General features: G+C 55.5%; 1 protein-coding gene across 4 annotated transcripts; it reads right to left on the bottom strand.

The window, feature by feature from the left end:
* Positions 1–278: 278 nt before the first annotated feature.
* CBX2 (chromobox 2) lies at positions 279–9660 on the bottom strand. Of its 4 annotated transcripts, NM_001205593.1 has the most exons (5): positions 9563–9660; positions 9448–9491; positions 8321–8386; positions 5830–5935; positions 3358–4662 (listed from the first exon to the last, which is right to left on the bottom strand). In NM_001205593.1, exons 1-5 carry the CDS (start codon positions 9632–9634, stop codon positions 3358–3360), a joined length of 1593 nt encoding a protein of 530 aa, NP_001192522.1. In that variant the 5' UTR covers positions 9635–9660. The 4 variants fall into 4 exon arrangements, with proteins under 4 accessions (XP_010814821.1, XP_059733827.1, XP_059733828.1 ...); XM_010816519.4 differs by lacking the exon at positions 9563–9660 and having other exon boundaries at positions 279–4662; positions 5830–6032; positions 9448–9470; XM_059877844.1 differs by lacking the exons at positions 9448–9491; positions 9563–9660 and adding an exon at positions 9009–9415 and having other exon boundaries at positions 279–4662.
* Positions 9661–9893: the final 233 nt, after the last annotated feature.

Here is a 9893-nt window from a genome sequence, read left to right on the forward strand (position 1 = left end):
TCCTGCCCCCTGTTGTGACAACCACACTCGACATTGCCAAATGTCCCCTTCAGTGTCCAACTGCCTTATCTGGGAAATGCTGGTGTAGGGACTCATAATCAAACCCACCCCTTTGCTTAGAAAAACATTTTTTTGACCCCATTAAAGTGGCTGAAACTTCTGCAAAGCCTTTAATTTTTTCACCCCATGATTCAAGTTGAGATAAGTATTTTGCCTCAAGAAAGGTAAAGTGAAGAGACTGCTGTTTCTGGGTATCACTCATGACACACACCAAGCTGGAAAGTTAAGAATTTATTGATATACCAAGAGTTAACAAAAAGTTAAGACAAAAACCCTCTGATACCATCTGCTAATGACTCTCCCCTACAAAATAAATTAACATCCGTCTAAAAAGATCAGCAACCTATTGCTAGTGTTAGTTTTCAAAAACAAAACAAAACAAAACAAAACTAGAAAATCCACAGAACCTTTAGATGTATGTGAGCAAAGATCTGGTCCTCTAGGTACGATCTTCCTCTCCTCCCACCCTTTCCCCCCTAAACCACTGTGAGTTTCCTGGGGGAAGTTTTTCCTTTTAACTAGTTGGTCCGACTGAATATGGGGGCTGGGCTGCTGTACTGTTTCAACAAAGATCTTAAGTTTCCCAAGGCAATAACATATCCACTTTTGTTCTCTTTAAAAAAAAGCAAACAAACACCCATAGTTTAAAGTAATTAGAAGTGGCATACATGAATGATGGGGCTTTGTTTTTTTTTAAATTAAAAAACACAAATCAAGCTAGTGATTGGCAATGGTCCAAAACTCTGGTCCTCCCCCAAAGTTCTCTCCTAATAAAACCTCTAGGCCTAGAGCCCTCTTAGTCAGGTCAGAATGTTTGAGTGTAACCCCAAACAAGGGACACTCTTTTTGGTATGAAAAATATATATATATAAATATGCCAAATCCCCTATAGAAGACAAGACTGGCCACTCTTCCTATCCAATACGGAAGCAAACTGACAAAACAGGATTAAAACAACACTCAATATACATTGTGATGCAGTTCAGCATAGGAAACCCTGCAGGATAAAGAAATCAGTTAAATGTGTGACCAATGCTTAGCCACACACACACACACACACAGCAGTAGCAAATGGAAAAGTACTGCTTTTATTTATCGGTAAACATGACAACCAACTCTAAGCATCTAACTCTTCAGCGAAGGCTGTCACGCCTGCACGTGTGTATACACACACTCACACTTAGAGACATGAACCGCTTGGGCTCACAAGCACCAAGAAAAAACATGCAACACAGCAAGAAGGCAAAGTGGCTGGGAGTAAGATGTTTGCAGATTCAAACTTTGGGATTGAAGTAGCTGGTAAACAGAAAGGCACCCAGTTGGGGTTTGAAGACCTGGCGGCTGGAACTGTATGGTTAGTCCAGAACAGGGGTACCCTGAAGGTGTGAAGGGGAGAGCCGCTGCTGGCCTGGCTCTGCAGCCTCTAAGGCAGCACAACTTGAAGGTTATGAGCTCCTCTGATGGGGAGGCAGCCCGAGAGTCCCTTTAGTCACACCCAGGGGCATCCGGGGACAGGAATGAGGCTGGTGCCAGGGGACCAGTGTGCTGGCACCCCTTTCTTCCAGACAGGGCAGTGCACTGGCATCTCTCCATCTCCTGCTGGGGTAGTGGAGGGAGCATTCTTCCCCTTTATGGCCCACTTTCCAGTTTTAGCCTGGCTGTCTGGGACCCCCAGCCCTTGGGTCTGCCCAAGTGGGCACCATTCCAATTGCAGATAGCATGGCTATCACACACGAGTCGGAAACTGCATCTGGACACCCCTCAACCAGGTCTTGGATGTGGATCTGTCCCCAAAGGCACACTGTTGAAATTGATTTGGCTACACAAAAGCCGTATCTTCCTATTTGGCGTGGAGGGTGAGGGACTGGGGGGGCTGGAGTTCTGGGAGGCCTACCCTCAGACACTAGAGCCCACTGTGTCCCCTGCCCTCAGGGTTATGGGAACAACAGAAGACTCTACACCTGCTGGCTGATGTTAACCGGTAATTGAAGCAGAAATAAAGTTCCCTGCATTCCCACTTCTCTTTTTGGCATCAAAGACCAGTGACTCCACTCACTGATGCACCTCTCTGCCCCAAGTCAGTAACAGCAATTCTGTTGTTGGCTGGAATTGCCAAGACTGCTTCTGGACTCAGCCATCTCGGGGGAGGCAGTTGGTCTGGCAGCTCCAGCCTTTCTGGAGACCCTCTGCCAGGTGGACCACTCAGATTTGTCCCACTTCCCAAATGGTACGGAGAAACAGCTGCTCAGCTGGGAAAGAGAATATGGAACCCCCAGAGGTGCAGGGGTGGGGGGGATTGTCAGGGGAGGTAGGTGGGAAGTGCAGGAAGCCAGCCAAGGGGAAGGGAAGCAGACTACCAGCAACTGCCCACATGGCCCAGTTTGCGGGGCCACGATTAGGACTAAGGCAGTCCTTGCACCGGGTGGCAGAAAGGAGGGCAGTGGAAGTATGCCCTTCTCCTTCTGTCCCCCGAGCTTGGGAGGTTTGGGCGAACAGCTCTGGGACCAGCCCCCTCCCTGCCCGTGTTGGACTCTGGGTCAACATGTGGGGGCTGCAGCTGTTAATCTGAATCAGGGTGAGACGGCACCCACACCTACCTCTCTAGGGTTCCTGATTCCAACTGCCATGCCTGATGGCTAACGTTAAGGCCACAAGCCCTCAGCCGTCTGAGGTGAGAGCAGACAGGGAGGTGAACAGTGTCCTCACCCTTGCCGGCTCAGGCGGTGCTCTGAGTCGGGGGTTCTGACCAGCATGCCCCCTTCCCCGCTCCTCCCACAACCTGAGCAGAGTACTCCCAGGAGTGGCACCCCCCAGGCCTTACCTCCCCCGAGCCTTAAGCAACCCTCTCTTCCAGCCACTGGCAAGAACCACCAAGCTGGACCTGGAGAAGACCCCTCCTCTTAACACCAGTGCCCGGGGGAGACGGGGAGGCAAGCTGACCACTGCTGTCATCACAAACCACGAAGGCAGTTCAAATAGTGAACGTGGTCGGGCTTAAGAAACACAGGACGCTCTTGGGAACATTTCACTGAGCCCCAGGCGGCCACCCAGACTTCCTGAGGCAAATGGGGAGCAATGCAAAGGCCCAGAGGTAGGAACAAGGGTGAAGGCTAGGCGGCAAGGCATCACGGTGCCTCCCCTGTTCAAGTCACAGGGAAGGCTGGGCCCAGGGGAACTCCCACCCAAGTCTGCCCCTGAAGGCCACTGGCCCCTGGAGAGGACTTGGGATGCAAGCCACGTGTCAAAGCATAGCCAGAGGCCAGAGAAGGGCAGGGGAGCCAGGGCAGCCAGGCCGCGTCAGTAATGTCTCAGGTTGAAGAAGCCCACACTGGTGGGAGACTCCTTCACCGTAACGGTGATGAGGTTGGCGGTGACATCGGTGACGAAGACGTGCTCGATGAGGCTGCGGGTGGGTTTCCAGTCCTGGCTGGTCTGGACGGACACGGAGAGGTTCTGCCCGGCGCTGGGCAGGGAGGCCGAGTCAGGGTCTGAGTCGGAGCTGCTGTTCTCCTCACCGGTACTCATCTCAGAGAGTGCAGCTGTCTTCCGCGCTTCTCCTGACGTCGGGTGGCCCTCCTGCCCGGGGGCCGTGCTGCCCTTCCCACAGTCCCTCTTGCCTGCAGGGGTGGGCATGGCGGCCGCTCTGGAGACCAGCTTTTCACCCTTGCTGACATCGGTGGGCAGGCCGGTCCCACTTCCTGCAGTGGGGCCGCCCCCAGCACCCTTCCCAGTGGCTGGGTTGGTGGCAGGAACGCCCTTGGTGGCTGGGGCGTGGCGGACGACCATGCCCCCTGCTGGCGTGCCATTCTTGACACTCTGTAAGTCCAAGACCTGGAGGCTTAGTTCCTGGGGGGGTGCAGGCTGGGGGCCCAGGCACCCAGCAAGGACCTTGTTGCCACTGTGGACGTGCGGGGGCCCTCCTGTGCTCCCTATTTTCTGCTCTACAGCTCCACTCGGGGTCTTTGGGACTTTGTTTCCTGGGGGGCTTATCCCCAGCTCCCCCTTCTGCGTCCTCATCTTGAGGTCCAGCCCGAGGCTGCACTTGCTGGTCGCTGGGGCCCTGAGGGCCAGTCTGCCGGCAGCCTGGGCCTGGCTCTGGCTCATCCGGTTCATGTAGTGCACGATGGAGCTCTGCCAGCTGATGCCCCCACGGCTGGGGCTGCCAGCCATGCCCTTCATCAGGCTGGCCAAGTTCTCCGGGGTGGCCATGGCACTGGGGCCACCACAAGCCTCCTTGGCATGGGCCTTCAGGGCCGCCAGGCCGGCCACAGGGGCGCTGAGTGGAGGGGGCAGCTTGCCTGAGGGTGCCCCCAGGTCCTTCCGGGCCGTCTTTAGTACCTTGGCCAGGCTCACGGGCCTCCGGGCTGCCTTCTGCTCCGGGGGCAGGGGCTTGCGGCCCCGCTTCTTCCGGATGGGGTCCTTCAGTTCAGGCTTGGCTACCAGGATCTGGGCCTTCTTTTGAGGCACCGGGTGAGTCTCGCGGCCCCGTGGGCCCCTCTTGGCATCTAGGTCACTGTCCTCCTCTTCCTCTGAGGAGGAAGAGGAGGACGTGGAGGAAGAGGAAGAGCTGCTGGATTTAGATTTGGAAGGGGCGTCAGATTCCTGCAACAACAAAGGATGAGGTGTCACTTCTAAAGCCTGGTCTCCAGGGGCATTCACTGGACACCTTGGAGCCAGCCCCTCCTGCAGCTTCCAGACCAGAGAGGCGGCCAGGAGGGAGAGATCTCACAGTCTGGTTCTGATGTCCTAAGCAGCGCAGTTAGAAGTGAAAGAGAACAAAGAAAAACAGGTGGCTCACAAAGAGAAGCCTGAGTGATGGACAGAAACATTCGCAGGCTGACACTGGGCCCTGCGCCTTCCAGGGGCCTGTGAGAAGCTCCCGGCCCTTGGCAGACACCTGGCACAGGGAAATTCAGAACAGCACAATTCACGTGTCTCAGAGGGGCAGGGTGGAGTGAAGCAGTGTGTGCAAGGGCTCTGCGACCAGGATATCTTGCTTCAATCTCTCCATTTCCAAAGATGATCCCTTCAGATCCTTCCAGCACACAGGAAAACCAACCACTGCCCTCCACATCCTCGGGGTGTCATCCCAAACACTAATTTGGAACACTTTCCTGGTTCTCAGGTCCCTGTGTAAAGGGGTACTTTAGGGAGACTGAGCCAACACCTGCTCTTGGCCACAAAGCTCTTCTGCCCCAAACTGGGGATGTTGGAATCAAGCCCAAGGAGTCTGGAGTCTCCTTGCCTGGCCAGCTCCCCAGCTTGCTGCCGCTTCTCAAGCCAACGTGTGCGTTCAGGCCTGGAGGGCAGCGTCTTCAAGAGAGAAATCAAAGACACGTCTGATCTTGCAGCTGTGCCATGGAGCCCAGGCATGTGTGCACCTACCTGGCACGCCTATGAGCACCTACTGTATACATGTGTCCTGTTTTTTGTTCCTTGTAAGCCACTGGAGGTGAGAAAGTAGCACAGAGTGGACCTCACCAGAGTAAGAAACCAGCTGGGGTGGGGGTGGTGCTCGGCCACCCCAGAGGGACAGGGCAGGAGGCAGAGAATTGAGGTTCACTGTTGCCCCCTGCTGGCAGAGCCTCAGAGTGGCAGTCCAGGGGGAAGCAGAGCCAAAGTCTTCTGAGCAAGGGAAAGACTTGCCTGGAGATGCCAGCTGGCCTCCTTCCCCCAAGCCTGCAACCCTCCTGCCACCACTTTTCACTGGGCCAGCAGAGAGCCAGCACTTGGGGGTAAGCCGCCAAATCCAGGGCAGTAGCCACCCACCTTGAGCTTGGAGTGTCGGCTGCAGGAGGACATCACGGTGTGCTTCCTCGGCCTGCCCCTGGGCCGCTTGCCTCTCTTCCGGTTCTGCACCTCCTTCTCGTGTTCCCTGAAGACAATCAGCAATCAGAGTCACAGACTTTTCCTTCGGCTATCCTGGAACCCTATGGCTTCAAATCCCCCCAGGTAGCTTATCACCAGTTTCCCTGCAAAAACATACCCTGTTAATGAACAGATCCAAGGCAGAAGTGCAGATCCCTTTCATTTACGTTTCAGTAAAGACAAGTCAAGAAATTCAAGCAAAGCTGGGAAAGGAATTATTCCCAGTTTTCTCTGATTCCTCTTAAAACAACTTTGTGCAAATCTGCAGGGAGATAGTACAGCAGAAATTCTATACTACCACTAGAAGGAGGCTTCATGGTCACATGGTCCAACTTTCTCAGTCCAAACAAGAGAGTCCAGGGCCAGGGAGTGAGGACCACTGCCCTCCACTCTCCACCTCTCTACATCCTGCATAAAATCTCAGTCATGGGAGCACTGGGGTAACCAAGGGGTCTTCTTCCCCACGGTCTTACCCAGAGCCAGTGCTCCCAGCATATATTTCTTTCCCTGTTTCCTTTTTCTGGTTCTTTCTGTTCCTAGACTCTGTTCTGATGGAAGTACTGGCGGTATCTGACTGCATGGTGGCTGGGGCTCAAGGCAGGACAGTGTTAACTAGCTCCATGACTCAGGGTCAGAGGGCCAAAAGAGCCGCCCCCACCCACCACCCCGAAAGCATGTATTCCAGGCTACCCCAGGGGGAGAGGCTCTATCTGAAGTAGTTTCCTGGTAATTAAAATGGGCAAACATCATCTAATAGGCACCTGTAAGGTGATCTCTTAGAGCAGCCCCAGCCTGTCTCCTAAAAGGACAGGAGCACTCATGGGTCTCTGCTGACACATTAACCTGTACCCATGGGCCCAGAATATGGACTTCCCCTGACAGTCAAAGACCACATCCCCACACCAAGCAAATAACCACCAGTTCTTAGATCGGAGGGGAATCTCTGGGGGTGAAAAGAACAAGGCAGAGCACCCACCTCCCAGTTTTATCACCCCTGTGATGTAAACCAGAGTACCCCATGGTTCTTTTAAACTCTTGCATCTATCTCTGTGACATCTGCTAACCTCAGTTCTTGCCTGTTGTACTGTAAGTAAAAGTGAAGTGAAGGACACACACTCTCTGGACAATCAGGACACTTACAGAAAAAGGTACCAGCTCCCACCCCTTGGGACCTACAGCACTTGAGTTATGAATTAAATAGCAGACAGCAAGCCTGCTGGTAAGTTTTTTCAAAGGTATCGAGGCAAGCATATGCTCATTGTCTTCTCTCTCAACCCATACTGAAATCTCTTACTTTCCCCCTCATTCCATGGCCCGTTTGAGAAGACCTACAACGTCTTGCTAGAGCAAAAAAATGGCGGCCATAGGTTGAACCAACAGAGAACAGCTGGCTGGATCGACCCCATCTGAGAAAGCTTTTGGGCACTTAATTTATCAACCTCTACCAACAAGGCAAGGGGTTTCCCTGGTGGCTCAGTGGTAAAGAATCCGTCTGCTAACGCAGGAGATTCAGGTTCACTTCCTGGGTCAGAAAGATCCCCTGGAGAAGGAAATGGCAACTTGCTCCAGTATTCTTGCCTAGGAAATCCCACTAACAGAGAAGCCTGGTGGACTACAGTCCATGGGGTCGCAGAAGAGTCAGACACGACTTAGTGACTAAACAGCAGCAACCAACAGGGCAGTTCCCACAGCTTACCCCCACCAGTCTGCTCTGGGATTCCCTGGAACCTTATGCCATCACAAGTCACTCACCACACTTTCCCCTGTATTTCAAAGAGGCTTCTCTTAACCCAAGTCTCCTGCCTAAAAATAGATATGACATCTTGAATTACAGCAGCAAATTCAGCCCCTGAGACTGCTGAGGGGGGCCCCCATGGTGCTCACTTGGGACCAGCTGTTTTGCAGCACGGGAAAAAAATAAACGTGCTGCTCCTGGCCCAGACACACCACGGGAGGCATAACTTTCTGCTGTGTGTTCCTGTTCCCTCTGTGAGCCTTCTTTTGCTCAATCCACGCATGAGGACTGGGAGGCCAGGTCTGCATTTTTTAGGGCAAACCTGCCACCCTGGTTTTTATTAGTGCTGTTTGCAAGCTAGTCAACAGCAAAGGCCAAGAAGAAAAGCCAGAACTTTTCACAAAGGATGTCCAAGAAGGTTCATTTTGGCAAGTCTGTCACAAAGACCAAAAGCAGCACTTACTCAGGGATTCCCAAGATCTGGACACAGTGCTGGCTCTCCGAGGGAAGGGAGGGAGAAGACGACTCACCTGGGACTTCAAACTACAGCCCAAGCCCAGGAACTCTGGAGGGCCAGCACTGCCCTGAATGACTGTGTGACAGGCCAGCGTCCCCCCAACTGGCTTCCCCCTCCCACAGGTTGGTTAACTTTCTCACTTCTTCTGGAAGGCCAAGAGCAGCCTCGGGTCCAGGATATTTTCCTCTGGCTCCCAGCTGTTGTGTCTGGAAAAGCAAAGAACAGGACATCTTAAAGTTCTAGGCAGCGACCAGCCACTTCCGAAACCAGCCCAAGTGGGGGTTGCCCCACTATTCCCTGATGCCTGCTGGCAGCCAGGGAAGTGGGGTACTGGGGACTGTTCCCCACGGTCTCACCCACATCCAGGATGAACTCCCGGGACACTCAGTTCTGAAGCCAACACCTTGTCCTCAAACTCAAAGGGAAACCATTGCCTCCACCCCCAATTAACACCCGGCCTCAGGAGGACTCTACAGCCTCCCACAGGAAGAAAACAAATCGCAATAAAATGGAAAGTTGCAGAAAGGGAAGACCCCAAACTCTGGCCCGGAGCCAGGGAGGGAAGGGAAGGCTCCCTACAGGATGCTGAGAGGGGGACGCTTAGGGGCACAGAAACGCAGCCCAAAGATTAAGAACAATGTTGCTGGCATCCAGGCCAACACCGGCCGGGGCACCCAGTGGGGAAAGCAAAGAAAGAAAAGTGCGGTCCGGGAAGAATGGGGAACCGGGTCTGCGCGAATCGCCTGTAAATAGAGCCCCTTCCGGGATGCCAAGTTCCCTCCCTTCCATTAAGAGGGGAAAGGAAAAAAAAAAAAAAAGGAGCCCTACATCCATGAATAGAAAGCTCAGGTTACAGCCGGGGAAAATACGGACTAGAGGAGGGGGGCTGGAGTCCCGCGGGGACGGTTGAGGCGGGCGGGGGCGTATGCAACAAATGGGCGCGGGAGGAACGAGCGGCGCCGGAGGGGCGCGGGCCGGGCGTGGGGAGAGGCGGCCCGGGAGCCCGGAGCGGAGCTGGGAGGGCCGGAGGGGCTTCCGGGGAGGCCGCCCAGCCCCGCGCCCCGCGGGCTTGTAAACAAAGGGCACCCCGCGCACGCTGGGCGTCCCCTAACTGCCAAACTCGAGGAGCCCGCGGAGCCCCCCGCAAACTTCCCGCCGGGCGCGCGGACGCCCCCCGACGGCGCGGGCGAGGAACCCACACCGCTCTCCCACCACACACCGAGGTGGCGCGGGCGGGAAGACCGGCACCGCATTGTTGGGGACTCACTTGGAGGACCAGCCGCGCCACTTGACCAGGTACTCCAGCTTGCCCTGCAGGGAGAGAAGAGGCGCGTGAGCCGGGGTGGGCGGGCACGGGCGGGCGCAGGCCGGGCCGCACGCACCTTGCGGAGCCGCTTGCTCAAGATGCATTCGGCGGCGAAGACCTGCTCGCCCACGCTGCTCAGCTCCTCCATGCTGCCGCGCGCCCCGCCCCGACCGCGGCGCCTGCCGCTCCCCGCACAGCCAGAGCTGCCGCGCGCCCTGCCGGCCTCACACAAAGCACCGCCCCCGCCCCGCGCAGGCCCGCCCCGCGCACGCGCACCGCCACCGCACCCCTCGCGCCCCAGCCCGCCACCCGCCCCCGCGGGCCGCCCTGTTCCGGAGCGGGCCAATGAGCGCGTGGGGGCGGTGCCAGGAGGCGGGGCGCGCATTGTTCACCGCGGGCTCGGCTTC

This window comes from Bos taurus, chromosome 19 (assembly GCF_002263795.3).
Source record: "Bos taurus isolate L1 Dominette 01449 registration number 42190680 breed Hereford chromosome 19, ARS-UCD2.0, whole genome shotgun sequence".
Classification (NCBI taxonomy): domain Eukaryota; kingdom Metazoa; phylum Chordata; class Mammalia; order Artiodactyla; family Bovidae; genus Bos; species Bos taurus.